The sequence below is a fragment of the Protopterus annectens genome, chromosome 2.part1, assembly GCF_019279795.1.
Source record: "Protopterus annectens isolate FY-2018-M chromosome 2.part1, PAN1.0, whole genome shotgun sequence".
Lineage (NCBI taxonomy): Eukaryota > Metazoa > Chordata > Ceratodontiformes > Protopteridae > Protopterus > Protopterus annectens.
The window spans coordinates 1,341,888,476-1,341,904,296 of NC_056729.1; the positions used below are offsets into that span (position 1 = coordinate 1,341,888,476).

The 15,821-nt window shown below is 39.1% G+C and overlaps 1 protein-coding gene across 1 annotated transcript in view; it reads left to right on the plus strand.

Moving 5' to 3' along the window:
- ACOX3 (acyl-CoA oxidase 3, pristanoyl) overlaps nucleotides 1–15,821 on the plus strand; it is a 1,839,061-nt gene that overhangs the window by 1,733,478 nt on the left and 89,762 nt on the right. Inside the window, exon 17 of the mRNA XM_044062802.1 lies at nucleotides 8,978–9,064. Within this exon, the coding sequence (XP_043918737.1) occupies nucleotides 8,978–9,064 (87 nt within the window). The remainder of the gene's footprint in view (nucleotides 1–8,977; nucleotides 9,065–15,821) is intronic.

Sequence of the window (15,821 nt, forward strand, 5' to 3'; positions counted from 1 at the left end):
CCCAGTCATCTCCATCCACAAACAGTCTCATTGCATAGAGTCAAACACTTTGTTGAAATCTGTAAAGACCACTCACATAGGATAATGCTTGTATTTGCTGATCTGATGTGTATTAATAAATAGCTTTATGAGTCTGGGGATCCCTTGCCAATTATTTATAAAGCCCTGCTGAGTTAATTCTGTTAATTGCGGCATTATCCTATTCAACCTGGTTGGTAAGACTTTCACTAAACTTTTTGTTTCCATAGGTAGCAGTGCAGTAGGTATGTAATTCTGTGTTTTCACTGGGTCCTTGCCTTCTTTAGGCAGTGTCACAGAATTGGCCAGTCATGCATATACCAGGAAGGTATGTTACACTCATCTAGTAATGAAAAGGGTGTGTAAAAAACGAGTTAAGACTCCCACTTGCTTTTATATACCTATGCCATTAAATTATCTGTCCCTAAACACCTCCCAGCTTCTAATGTTAAGTTGGCTACATAAATTTCAGTTCTTGTAAACTGCTTGCTCAGTTTTGTTTTTTGGACAGAAGTAATAATTGGCCAATCTGTCTTATCCCTAAAGGATGCCCGCTGTTTACCTTTCCCATCCCTTCCAGTTGTGTGTAGTTGCTGAAAAAAGACCTTCATAATATAATTAATATATTATGCAGTGTATTTAAGGGTGATGCCCTCCTTTTCCATGGCAAATATTGCTTATGTTCCTTGAGATGCCGTGCAAGGAGTTTAGGCGAGCTTATCAGCTTGCCCACTCTAACTCTCACAACTTCTGCCACATACTGTGTTGCTTTGCATAGGATTACTGCTTCATTTCCTGTTTTAGCATTCTTAATTCTTCCTTGATGTTCATATCCCTACATAATCCTTGAATGTAGCAATGTGTCAAAGACATGATATGTTTTTGATAATTTTCTGTTGTGTTCTGTTTTACCCATCTCTCTTGACCCCTCACCCTTTTCTTAAGTGTTCTGAGAAAGTTTTGTACTTACCCCAGAGCTCCCTTGTCACTTGATTGCCTCTTGCCCAGGACCATCAGTGTACTTACACCACTCCCTGACCTCACCCATTATTTTTGAATATTTTAATATTAGGCGATCAAACCATTTCATTGAGGATGTGGGTGCGGGCAAGTACCTTCCTTATATTCCAGCTTTACCACACTATGTTCAGATTATGGGGTGGATATTATTTCTACTGAGTGAACATTGGTGATTAAATGATGACTCATTAAAATATAACCTAACTGACTAGCCTACCCCCGTCATTGGCTCCAAAATAGGTAAAAGCTGATGTCTGTGGGTGTAACACCTGCCATGTGTCATATACATTGTTTGCATCCGTTGTCTAAATAGCTCCTTGTGTTTAGACAGTTTGGATATTGACAGTGATAATCCAGCCAGTCTGTGGACTAAATGGGGAGTGGGCATAATGATTAAGGTGTTTACTGCATATACGAAAGGTACAGGGTTTGATTCTTACCTTTGAAATGGGCAGTTTGGCTAGGCTTAAAATAGTCCACAAGGACAGATAGCATAGTACTACTTTGTGAACCTATGAGTACTACACTGAAGTCCCCTGCAGTGACTTCAGGTAACTAGGATCCCCCCATCTCTAGTATTGCATCATGAAAATGATTACATAGTAATGTATCTTCAGTACATGACCCACAAATGTTTCCTATAAACAGCACACCCTGGCTTGCTTGGACCTTAATAATCACCCATCTACCATTCTTATTCACTTTCATTTTCAATTTATTCCACTGAAGCCCTTCACTAACTAATGTTATTATTCCCCTGGAGGCTTTAGCATTATGGTAACCCTCATACTAACCTCCATTTCGCTGTACAAAAGGCTAGGTGATATTTTTGCACATACTATAAGGCACATGTTGCACATTAAGGCCCTTCATATTCAAGGTTACTGTCCTAATATTGTCTAGTCTAGTTAATATTAAATATTGAACAGAAAATAATAAAGAATACTGTCTCTTTTAATCATAGATCCCTCGTAATTTAACAATCCTGAGTGGAACAGATCATGTGTCTTGGATAGGTATGTCTTCATAGCCACCTACCAGCAGGAGAGTAAACTCCCATGACCAGTTAGTGCACAAATGTAACAAAATACCACACAATTTTAACTATCCATCTTTTTCACACTACGGACTAACTCATATCTTTCCTATGCTGTGTCATATAACACTAGGTGTATTACATATTGCTGAAGGGAAGATCTCCTCCTTTGGGTTGTATAACAAGATTGTACAATCAACTGGTAATTAACAGAACATTTGGAAGAGACAAAAACCAGATGCCAGCTAGCACTGAAACGTGATAACCATAAGTATTATGTCCCACCATAAGAAGAAAAAAATGGAGTGGAACTACATGCCTGCAGGTGTTTCCAGTTGTATTTCCCCCATATAGCCAGCTCATATTAAACTATGTCTCTCTCACTCTTCATTTGCTATGCAAACAACATACCACTAGCTGCTACATGCAGATATGCATAGTTGTAAACAGTCACATTGAACATGTAAATGTAGTTCTAGCAGCAGCGACTCATACTGCTGTCTCCTTGTCTCTTGCTAGTTCCCAGCTATTTATTTCTTCGGGCATGGGGTCTTGACCCGCAATCTCCATTTCTCTTTCTGAGCCTTCCTCTTGTAGTTATGCCAAAGGCAGATATCTGCTTCCACTAGTAGGAATCCCTGTCAAATTAGCTGCTGCAGCTGCAAAGTTGAGACAACTGTACCCCTTCCCCAAGATTAGTGGCGGGGAGGCTACTCATTATCTTCTTTCCTGGTGACTTCTCTTTGGTCTCAAGGGATTGGACCAACTTCCTCTTGGTGTCACCCATGACATCAGAATGATTCGGGGTATAGTTATTCCCGTTATTAGTCCTCCTTACTCCTCCACTTCTTCCAGAATTTGAACAGTTAAAAGACAAAATGCCTTTATGGATGTTTAAGGTTGCAGGGAACAGCAATTGCACCAGATAGCCCAAGTCTTTGAACTTCCACAAAACAGGAACAAAGGCCTTCCTCTTGTTGAAGAGAGATAAGCTACTGTCTTGCACAACCCTCACTGGTACCCCACGAATTAAGCAATTTGGTCCCAGTTTCCTGGCAGTCTGTTGCACGTGGTCACAATCATCGTAATTTAAGAATTTTACAATTAAACGCCAGGGCAGATTCATAGACTTCCTAGTAAGTACCAGATACATGCATTCAGTAAAGTAGTAGAGAGTCTTTTTTTCTGTAGTTTAGCTGTTGAAATTTTATAAATGTTAATAGGGTAATTTCCCTCTGTCTGCTCTAGCAGGCCAATTATATGGAAGTTGTTTCTCCTTACCCTGTTCTTAAGATCATCGAGTTTGGTTTCTGTCTTTCTGCATGAGTCTGTTAATTCTCTGATCTGATATGTGTGGATATTTAGGAGATCATGATGCTCCAGCACAGTATGTTGCTCTGTCTGTAAATTTTGGTGTAGGACTGTGATCTCCACTTTAGTGTCTTCCCTCATTACCCAGATCATCTTTATCTCATTCCTGAACTCTTTCGGTAGTGTAGTTAGGGACAACAGTTAACTTTGAAATAGTGCATTTTCAATGATTCCTTCAGTTGTACCAGCTTCCTTCCCTTTAGGCTTCATGACCTTTCCATTTTCATGCTGTGCCATATACTCCATCTGCGTATAGGACAAGTTGTCATTTGCAGAGGGAAATGAGCACCCCTGCAAATGTTTTTCTGCCAGAACTTGACAATGATATTATAACACTCCGTTATTTCACCTCCAGTAGTACTTTCAGAACTAATGGGTAGTTAAATAACAAAAAATAAACCCAGGTAGGTCTCCCCCATGAACTAGTAAATCTGTACATATACATGTGTTCCAGATGTGAAACATACTAAATTAACTCCCTTGCTGAAATGTTCATTCATTCATTCATTCATTCATGCATTCATGCATTGTTATTCATTCCTAACACCCAAACATTACTCAGTGACATACCCATTTTAAATGCTTACCAGTCCCCCGACTGATCTTTCAAAAAGTAATCTCTCCATTCTACATATATTTATGTTACATACCAACTACTAATAGTTCAGCTTCTTATTAACATGTCATACCTCAAATCAAACCCAGGGCCACTCACATACCTTCCTAGACACATCCTCAAACTTCTGTCATTCTCTCTCACACAAAAAACAAAGACATCAGAAACAAGTTAAATAAAATCAGAGCATTCCTCTCTTCACCCTCCTCTGACATAATTGCAATCACAGTATCATGTCTAAAAAAAATGACCATACCCATGTTAAACACTTATTTCCAGACTTCGGCTCTACATATGATGCCAAACCAGAATCTAAACTTGCTAGTGGCATACTGCTACTGTGTAAATTAAATCTTAATGTATCATTCATGGCCAAGGTTAACAACACCAATGACCATGATCCTAACTGACTACTTACTAAAATATATTCCTAGCAAATAAACTGTACTATGCCTTCATGCATATAGCAAAACAAACATCACTTCTATGCTCTCCAGATTAATTTTGGCAAGAGGTAAACAATTCAATAGGCAGCGGGAGCTCCCAAGGGAAGCCAACAGCCATTACACCATATCATGTCAGAGTCTAAACATCACATCTTTGATTTCCTCAGGAAATTCAATGACCTCCCATCCCCAGTATCCACCTTACCAACTAACACCTGTCGGATGCCTGCCCACCAGGATACCTACCACCATTCTTCTTCAGTAAGCTCATGTCTAAGCAGATCACACCATTGTTAGAACAAATCCCACTTTATACCCCATCTTGCACAGACTGCCTAAGCCCTTAATTTCTCTAGCATTACACAAACTCCATTGTATCCCCCTCTTCTTCTTATCTAAAATCTCTGTCTCCATGAAACGCCATACTGACAGACTGGATGTCTGCTCTGGTCAGACCATTTCCAAAGGAACGTAAACCCAATAAAGGCATTCACTTCAGACTAATCTCTATACTTCCTGTTCTGTGCAAAATCCTTGAGAATGTCATAAGTAATCAACTCAACTCATACCTAGAAAACTGCCACTGACTATCTCATAAAAAAATTAGATTCTGGTCAGTGAGATGTATTATGACTGCAATGTGGACCCTGACATATGATGTACACACATGGATAGAGGTAGGCAAGCAGGTGCCCTCTTCATTTTTTCTTTTCAGGTGGCCTCTTCATTAATCCAACCACAGCCCTTGATATGGTGGACCACTCCAATATAGTTTTCCACTTGATTTGATATTGTTATTAGCCCTCAGACCAAAGGACGGTTTAAAGACTTCCTCATAAGTAGATCCTTAAAAGTAAAATATTTGCTCCTCCATCTCATATGAAGCTACCTTAAAATCTAGTATATCACAATAATCAATACAGGCCCCACTCCTTTTCTGTTTTTGTTAACAAGCTAACATTTTACTCACCCAACCTACAACTTCCACTATGTACTGCTGATACAGTCCTCTGTAGATGAAGCTCAAGACACCTAGACATGCAAACTCAAATATAAGCATACTTCCTTGACCTAAACAAATAGCAGTCTCCTAAAAAATGCATACTTATCCCTAAAAATAACTAAACAATGACCTTTCAGACTAGCAAAAGACAACCGAAATGCCCCTGCATTCTTCAGATCAGAGACTTGGACAACCATAACACTGAAAAGACCATTTCCTTTAGATATCTTGGCATCCAGCTATGGCAAACCCTTATTTTTCAGATACACATTAAGAAGAAAAATTGAACAAAAATAATCTATCTTCTCTTCTGGGCCAAAAAAGTGTCACATTTTCACTCATATGAAGCAAAAGCAGCCATAAGTAAAGGCATTTTTTGTCTAGCTGGAATACAGTTTCCCACTATTTGTAAGAGATTTCAACAGAAACACCAAAATATTGCAAAGCATCTCTAATAAAATATGCCACTTCATAACAAACTTTCCACATCAAGAGCATCACTGCATCACACTAAATAAAGCCCAATAGCTTCCATGGTAGAGAGAGCAAACCTCTTTCTAGGCTCACTGCCTTTCAGTCTACTTCAGCAGAATACTTCTTCTCCCCTCTCCACTAGACTTTTCTCAAATATCCCCTCCTACATCATCAAAAACTACTCCAACTCAAGCCCATTACTCCAAACTCCCAAAACTAAACTGCATTGTTTTGGTTACAGTTTCTCTGTTCTTGCACCCAAGCTGTACATTCCCTCCTTCAAGATTCAAGAGTATGCCCTGTTGCTCAAAATCAAGGCCCCAGTTCTAACAATTTCTGTTCAAAGCATATGCTAGTGTCCAATGTAGGACATATTACCTAGCGAAAACTATAAATCTATACTCCCATTGTAGTTTTTAGTTTTTCTGTGATGTCATTATACAACGAGTTTAACCACTAGTATATGTATATATCATTGCTACATACCTTGTTAATTCAGCAGCCTGTAACATTATTTTCATTTTAAATACTGTTACTGTGTTCATATACAACAACCTCTGATGTTATTCTTATTTTAGTGCTGATTCAGTCTTACAACCTTTGTGATGAGCATGCATATGTACAGTTAACATGATGTATGTCTTTAATTCTCATTTTGTACTGTGTGCTCATCTCTTGTACTGTGTAACCTGAACTGAGCCTGCAATTGGTCATTTTTGATCATTGCTCTACCCTGGTAAAAATGCATAAATAAAATACATTTTCTGACTGATCATTTTAATCAAGTACAGGGTCACAAGTAACCAGAACTGATCTTGGATAAGGTAGTAATTCACTGCAGAACACACACTAGGTAAGACACTAGCTAATTGCGGGGCACACACACACACACACACACACACACACACACACACACACACACACACACACACACACACACACACACACCTCTCCAGGCAGTTTGGATGACTGCTGTTTCACTTACTGCATGTCCATGGAAGGAAACAAGATCAGCTGGTAAAACCCATGAGGAGATAGAAAGAATATTTATTTATGTATTAGTATTTGTTTACCTTACCTTGATTGTTTATCTGGCCGTAAGTTGCCCCTTTTCATTGTAGGCCCAGGGAGAAAAGTTGCAGCTATAAATATAGGTACCAAAGTTACAAAAAGCAGATATGAAAAATTTCAATGACATTAAGCAGTTTAACAGAATGAATGCAAATAGAACATGCAGTAAAACATAAACAGTTTTACAAAAGTAACAGAACAGATAAAACATGTTAGTCATGAATAAAGTCTAATACAGGGAGGAGTACAACAATGATTCAAAACAAGGAAAGAAAAGAAGTAGTCATTTGTAGGAGCGAGCATTTAAAAATTAGGTTTGAACAAAAATATTTTTAAGTGACATTTTGGTGGAAGTGATAGTTACACATCTGTATGCAGGAGGAGAAAGGTAAAAAAAAACAAGTCTGAGAGACAACAATAAGGAAATAGACAAGAGGTGTCGGTATAGAAAATGGCTGGATCAAGTAATGGATGTGCTAGGGGTCGAAATAGATAATTAGTAGATAAGCTAAGTGACATGAAGGTTGAGTAAGAAGATGTAGGATAGTAATGTGAAAAGAGGCTGTAAGGTGACAGCGTATGGTTTGTGGTTGGGTAGAAAGAGATACAGGAGGGATGTGATGTGATGTGAAAAGAGCTGAAAGAAGATGTAGAGAAAAATCAAGGTAGTGAGCCAGGAAATGTTGAAGCAGAATAGCAGGGTGCAGTAAATATAAGTCAGGGATGTGAGGAGAAAAGAAGGAAGTAGTAAGGAAAGGGGAAAGGGTTTGGAGAGAAAGGATGATAGGCTGTATATATATGTATATATATATATATATATATATATATATATATATATATATATACTGTATCAGGGCAGTATCCTTAGATAAGGTGAGGAATAGCAAAGTTTAGAATACACTGGATGGATTGGAATTTTTGTCATGCTATGCAGCTTATGCATAGAGTGCATCCCTAACAAGAGCTGCACTTGATAAATAAGCGCTGTGAGTAAACAGTACTAACTGCTGCACCACTGTGCAGCTGTGTGCTGATGTATTAAATATTAAAATGTAGGAAACTGTGAGGTTGTACTGCTGTCTCTCTATAACTTAATAGTATTATTGCATTTATGCTGCAAAGAGTGTATGCGTAAATATTTTAAAGACAGTTATTTACACTAGATCTTACACAGATGATTTCTGTCTCATTATATTTACTTTCTTAAGATGTGTGTTGTCTGTAAACTACAAATTGGAAGCCATTTTATCCCAAAACATTTGCTATTGTGTTTTGTTATTATTGTTAAGATGGCCATGTTTACTTTTTTGCAGACAGATAACATGTACGCTCGTGAAGGTTAACAATGCAAAGACTTGAGTTTACCTCATTGTTCTCTTCATTTCCCTGTGTCATCTCATGCTCTAACAACTTTCCTATCACTATCACTCAATAATTAAGTACCTCATTTCCTTATTTATTCATTTTGTTTGAAAAATGGATACAGCCACCACCAAGGCCAGAGGCGAAGGCAGTGACAACATGGCAATAAAACATCAAGGACATAACATATCTAATGCAGTAAATAACCCAAGTAAAAACATGTAAAGCCAATGCCATAAATGGCCTAAGTAATAGCTTTGTACATATTTATAGTATTAACGGGACTCATCAAATGACATACAAGGTATATAAAAATTGTGTAGAGAGTTCACAGCATCATACAGCCATTGACAGAACTGGAAGAGGCAGATGGTCAAGATAATGCAGAAGTGAAAGAATTGCATGTACTGCTTTGTTTAGCAGAGAACCCATGTTAGTTAAAATCTCTGAAACAGTAACTTTTGTGCTGCTGTGCCTTCAGAGTTTGTTTAAATTGAGATTGTGTGACACCAAAATTTGTTGTTAGTCATTTACTATACTTGAGTTTTGTCTCCATATAGCTAAAAGATGATGCTGTTGCTCTGGTTGATGTCATTGCTCCTCCTGACTTCATTCTGAACTCACCAATTGCCAAGGCTGATGGTGAGGTAAGAGAACTTTACATGCAACAAGATCAGAATAAATGCATATTTAGTACCCCATTTAAGACCCTGTTAATGAGTAGTGCAAATGTTAAAGCAATTGTGTGGTTTTCAAATTACTGGACTAGTTGTCTGTACTCTGTTTGGAATCTTAGAGTGGATAAGCAGCTAAGGCTGATCATAGACGTTTGTCTTTTACTCACTGGTCAATATGAATTGTATATGTTTGCAGCTATCATTTTCTTGCTTGGAAATACTATTTGGCAGTTTTTACTGTAGGTGCAAGGCATAATGCTGACAGAGCTCAGCAGTGGAGCCATTCCTCAAAATATATCCTGAGTTTAGATTAGAAAGACTGCTCACTAGAGGTTCTAGGTTAGGAAGACTGCACCCACCTCCTCTGCTGTTTTTATCAATGAGTGTATGCCAGCCCAGGGGTAACAGGCAGTCCCTTGTCTTCTCTCAAGTCCTTTCTTTTTTCTCAAAGAAGCAAACCAGAAGGCACCAGCATGAACTGCATGATGCCTATTACTTCATTTAACCTTTTCCTACTCACTTGCTAGATGAATTGCCTTAATATATGTAAATAAACACAAATGAGCATTTCAGCTTTTGTCAGCTAACTTAGACTTTGAAATGTTCCTGCAGTCAATAAATACCTGCAAATTACTGCATTTTTCTTTCAATAGAATGTCAGATTCAGTGTGATAGCCTATAGGGTTTGTGGTAAACTGTAATAAAGGTGCAAAAGAGGCTTTTGTAACAGACACCTCTGTTTTTCTTCCTTTCCCAGTAGCAGGCCTGCTTGATGAGTATTGTCCTTTGCGTGTCTAGAAAATCTTATCCCTTGTAGATGGTGTGAAGGGGAAAATCTGATTTAAATGAGTAATTACATACTGAATTTGAGCCAAGGGATAGAGACTGTATTGAAAACAATGCTTTTCAACTCTGTGGTCAAGCAAACCCATTTTCTCATTACTAGGTTAAGCTGCAGCTATGGTCATCTAATAATGCATGAACACATAACAACACAAATACTTACTTATATGTGTACAGTGTGTGTGTATTTATATGTACTCATGCATAAACATATGCATGTATATATGTATGCTTCTTGGGTTTTTACCAGGTGTTCCAACCTCTTCTGATGAGGCATTCCAAGAGTTAACCAAGGCCCTATCCATTTCATCGTCGTAACTTTATTTGTTGTTGGTTCAAAAAATCTATTGGTACTCTCCTGACCATCCTGTTATTCTTTGTGATAATAAACTGGAAAAGATTGATGTTTTTATGTACAGTACATTATGAATATATGTTCTTTCATGTTGATCACTGTTGCAGAAGCCTCAGCTATATGAGCTATATCCTGCCTAGACTGCCGGACAGCTTCCAAAGCTTCATGGCACTTTCCACTCACCCAAACCATTAATTAGCTTGAGCTAAGCTGACTGAAAGGATAGGTTTGTGGACCAAGCCCTTCAAAGCTTTGCTTCCACTGAGAAGAGTGCTCCTTTGCAGGTTTTGAAGAGTGACAGTTTGCTGATGCTGTTCAGTTGCAGGGCAGATAAGTTCCCTTTGGGGAAAAACATTTCACATTACTTCTGAAGTTGTTTAGCTTAGTTTTTGTGGAGAAAAAAAAATATGTTTAAGCTAATGAAAAGTATTTTTCTTGATTGTCTCTAGACTTTTATGAACTTTTAAGTGGGAATGCACTTTTACTTTTTATGTGGCAAAACTACATTTGTTTTACTTTTTGGGACTGGGAAAAGTGTTTAAAGTGCTTTTTACTGTGTTTTTCTGGGGAAATTTCCTGTTTTACTGACTATTGCTACTAAGCTTTCATGGAAAACATACACCTTTACTGGCTTGATAATGGAGTTATCTACTTGTCCTTCAGTCAGACCTTTTTCCAGACACAAAAAGAAACAATCTAATAAACAGCCATTGTCATCACAGCAAGCTAGTAATTTACCACAGACATAGGTAGGTCAATGCTGTGGCCAAAGCTGGTTCCTTAGACCACTGTTCTTTTTTACTTGGATCTCTGTGGTGCTGTGCATTCAACCACCATGAACTGGAAGTTAGCTACATCCTCTGTAACTGTTGGGGTCCCCTCAGTGGGAAATGGAGAGCCATTCTTTTAGTTTATGGGAAAGGGTCAGGGAATGAGCCCCTTCTTAGCTGGAATGTAATGCCCATCCCTGAGGAAATTGTCTCTGGCAATACTAGGTCTGTTTCCCCTAATTTTCCTATCAATTTGAGACAGAAAACTAAACATTTAACTTCTCCGTGTCAGTTTCTCTGGACAGAAGCAATTTACTGTGAGTGACTCAGAGTCTTGTGCAGGCTTTTGGCTCTTCTCGTAAGGTGGTTTCTTTTAAAAGAAAAAGGGATTCTTCTTTCCCTGAAGAGGTTCAAGATGTGGAATCTGTCGGTGAATGTGAGGCGACAAGTGCATTTTTTTCCTTGGGTTTTGATTCAGATTCTGAAAAGAGTATGGTATTTGAATCTCAGTGCGAGGGATTCACTTTCTCTGGGACTATTTCCAGAAGGTGCCATTGTTTTCAGTGGAAGAATGCTGAGGTTTCTCAGTCCCTCAGAAAATACTATGAATTCCTACAACTGAATTCCCAGAACCGTCAGCCATTCCCCCTGTGCTGTCAGCTTTAGAGCATGTGCTTGTCACAGCCTGTGTTTTCCCCAACAGCCTGGCTGCCATGCCTAAGAAAGCTGATGGAATGTATAAATTTCATCAGGCTTTCAAGCTCTTATATCAGTGGTGTAGAATGTCCGGCCCGGGGGCCAAATCCAGCCCTCGACGCAACACCATCCGGCCCCCAGAGAGGAACCAAAAATTCTTTTAAAAAAATTTTAAAAAATGCTATGCCTTACTCCAGTCATGCAAACTTTCCAGAACATGCTTACTTACCTAATTGACTGCAGGTGCACACACCTCTAATTTTAGCTGTGGAAGTAACTATTCTTTGTTGTTTATAACTTGTAGTCTTTAAACAGTAGTAACGTTCTGCAAGAGTTTGTAATAAGTCGTGGCTGCAAGCAAGAATAAAGTTAAATGCAAAGTTGATGTAGAAAACAGGCAATTTCATGACTGCTGTCTTAAGTAAAAATGCCAGTCACCTGTAGCTATTGTTAACTCGTAAAAACTTACTATGTTTTAAGATGGCCCGCAAATGCATTAAGAATTTGTGTAATGGCCCTCCCCTAAAAAGGTTGTGCATCACTGGTTTATATGCTCATCCCAGACCTGACACAGCAGCTGTAGATTTAGCTAATCCAGTTGCTGCCAGGCATTTTGTTAATTCTAATCCTTCTCCTTCTGGCAAGGAAGATAAAGCTGTTGAGAAGGTTGGGAAAAAAGTGTATTCTTTTGTAAGTTTGATGTTTATAGTTCTGAATTGTCAGGCTAATATGTTAAAGTTTATACTGCCCTGTTCTGAAGGTATGAGAAATGTTTTGGCTGCAGTTTCCTCGTGCTAGGAAAATTTTGCTTTGTGTAGTCTAGTCTCTTCAGTTTCTCAGCTCACTACTCATTGTTTTAGAGTGTCTATGACTCCGTAGATACTGCTTTCAGGGCTGTTACCACTGATACTGTTTTGAGGAGGTTTGCCTAGCCATCCAGAAGATGTCAAAAATGAGATTTTTGTATTCTGCTTTGGATAGAGATTTAGTTTTTGTAATGTCTGCTGCAGATGTTATCAAAATGTGTGATGAGAGGGATAAGCTGATTCACGGAATTTCACAGATTTTTTAGCCATCCTTTTCTATATTCTCCAAGGATTTTTTTTTATATTTTCTCCTTCATCCAGGTTTGGCAAGAAACAAAATTAACAGTCTCAGCAGAGTTCTGATAAGCAGATGTTTAAAATGCACTGTTAGGGAAGCTCCAAACAGAAAAAGGAACTTCCCCAGAACAAAAGACAGTCAAACTAGGCAGAATGACAGTATGAGGGACCTTGATCCCCTCTGCCAACACAGGAGTCTGGTACTCCTTCCAGGAAGTCTAAATCTCTATTTCTCTCTTTTGACAACAGATTGCATTAGACAAATGGATCCTGAATGTGATCTATCCAGGATACAAATGGCAGTGGGAGGAAAGTCTTCCTTTCCAGGGGATTCCTTCTCATCTTCTGGACCAAACCCTTCTCGTTCCTCCTGTCATACATCATATGCTGCGTCTAGTATAATAGAAGATGTTCCTTCCCCTTAGTTGGGGACTGCATTTTACTCAAGAATGATTTTAGTGCTAAAGAAAGAAAATGTCTGGATACCAGTTCTGGATCTTTCTTTACTGAATTAGTTTGTGATGGTGCCCACGTTCAAAAAGCTTTCTCTTCACAACCTGTTACTTCTTTTTCCTCATTTGTGTTTTATAGTAATGATAGATTTAAAAAGATGATTATGATTATATTCCTGTTCATCCAGATTTCAGGTGTTTCATACAGTTTTGTGTGTCTGAATCATATTATCAGTTCTCTGCTTTACTCTTTAGGATATCCACTGCTTCAAGTGTGTTCAGAGTGTCTAGGTCCTGTTATAGCCCATTGTAGGCTACAGGGTATCCAAATATTTCATATTTAGACAACTTGCTTATCTTTCCAGAGTCTTTTTGAAAGTGGCAGAAATCTCTCAGGTGGGTAAGAGATCTCTTACACAGGCAGGCTGGGACTACAAGAGAACATTCACAAGTCTTTTGGACTTCATGACACAGGATTGTGTATCAGGGGTGTCTGTTAGACACCTCAGTACAAATATCTTTTCGTCCATGGGAAAAACAGATCTATATTAGATCTCTTCTGGGGTTTTCCACTTAGACTTCTGTCACAGCAAGGGAATACCTCTAGATTTTGGGTGTCAGGGCTTCCACAATTCTCATGATACCTTTGGCAAGACTCCACTTGATAAAAGATACAATGATATCCAAAATCTCTTTGGTCCCAGTATCAACACCCATAGTATTTTCAGTTCCCAGTTCTGGTTCTGTGATTTGTGAAAAGGGAAATCATTTGGTGCAATCATGAAATTTCTCTGAATACAAGTTTCCCTTTTTCCTCTCCTTTTTTAGAGCAGTCATTCTCTGCAGAGGCCTCTGACTTTGCATGGGGATGTGACAAGAAAGACAGAACAGAACACACAAACATGAAGGTGATGCTAGTTCTTATAAAGAACCTCAGCACTCTGTTGTCCCCAGGACCTCAGCAGACAGTTACAAATAATATTACAATGATGTGGTACATAAACAAGAGGGAGCCAGATTTGACCCCCTGTGCAGCCTAGCCATGTTAGCATAGGATATATATTTACAGCACAGTCTCATGCTACAGTTATCTTACTTTCCATCTGAGCAAAGTTGTGTGGCAGATAAGCTGAGCAGGACCATGACAGACCTTCAGAAATGGAAAATGAATCAAAAGGTCTTCCAAGAATTCATCCATCTGTGAGGAACACTTCAATCAGATCTATTTGCAATTGCTCATAACAAGCACTTGGCAACATTTTGCTCCAAGACTCTTTGCAAGAAGGCTGGAAGGCAGATGCATTTTGGTATCCTTCGACAGGAATGTTCCTGTATGTTTTTACTCCCTTTTCCCTAATGTCCAGAGTCATTCTGAAGATTCAGATGGACTCCCCAAAGATCACTGTGGTATCTTTCCTGGTACATTGAAAAGTGAATCTGCTGTTGCCTTCTCCAATTGGCTTCACCCTATGGGTTATCAAATCTGATGCCAGCCAAATCTTTTAGATTTCAACTCACCAGGCTCTGCATCCCTTACCCACAATCCTATGCTTCTCACCCAGCCCCACTCAAATCATGTTTGCCGTCATTCCTGTCAGCAGCAAAATCTGGCTCTGTGAAAGCATATCCTTTACATATAGCTTTTTTGCAACTTATTTCTCCAGCGTTTTCTGCTTTGCCTTTCTTAGATAATCATGTTTAAGAGAGGTTTAGCATAGGTAGTTATTTAGCTAGATTAGGCTTGTTGTTCTAGTGTATGTGTGTGTCTGTGAAGAGTTAGTAATGGGTCTTCCTGTCCTCTTGAGTTTGGTGTGGTGTTTCTGTAGTGAATCTTTCTTTGCTAGTATTGTGTTTGTTCTGTCTGGTAATTGGTGTGGAGGATTAAGACTCTTGCGTCATGCTTTAAGGTACAGGGTTTGATTCTCGGCATAGTTAGTGTATTTCTTTATTGTCTAGTGTGTTGGACTGCCTTATCATGGATAAGGGCTTTAAAGAATGTGCTACTTCTGGGCACAAGCTGCCCCCTCAAAATGCACATAATAAATGTGTTTACTGTTTGGGGACTACCCGTCACATTTCCATCTGTTCCATTTACGAAGTGTTCAGGTCCAGGGCAGTTAACAAGAGATGGCTGAATTTGATCTTTACAGGCCTTCTTCCAGATGGTTCTTCCTCCTCTGCTTCTTCAGCACCAGTAGTTGGATCCGACAAACACAGCTCTTCCAAGGACTCCTAAGATCTCAATGGGGATTGTAAGAGGCCCTCCTCTGTCTCTGCGCTTAGTCCCTCTTCTGGCCCACCAGACCCAAAGGTCCCATGGCCTTCAGCTGCCCAGTTCACCTTGGCACTGGCTTCGGCCCCTTGGGGCTAATCTCCCACAGTGAAGACTATAAGCAAAGCTCCATCTCCAGTGCTTAGCATTCCAAGTCCCTTTTTGGTTAAAGGGGCTCCATCAGATTGAGTAGCTTCCCCCTTTTCCCTGTCCACACCACCATAGATGTCACTGAA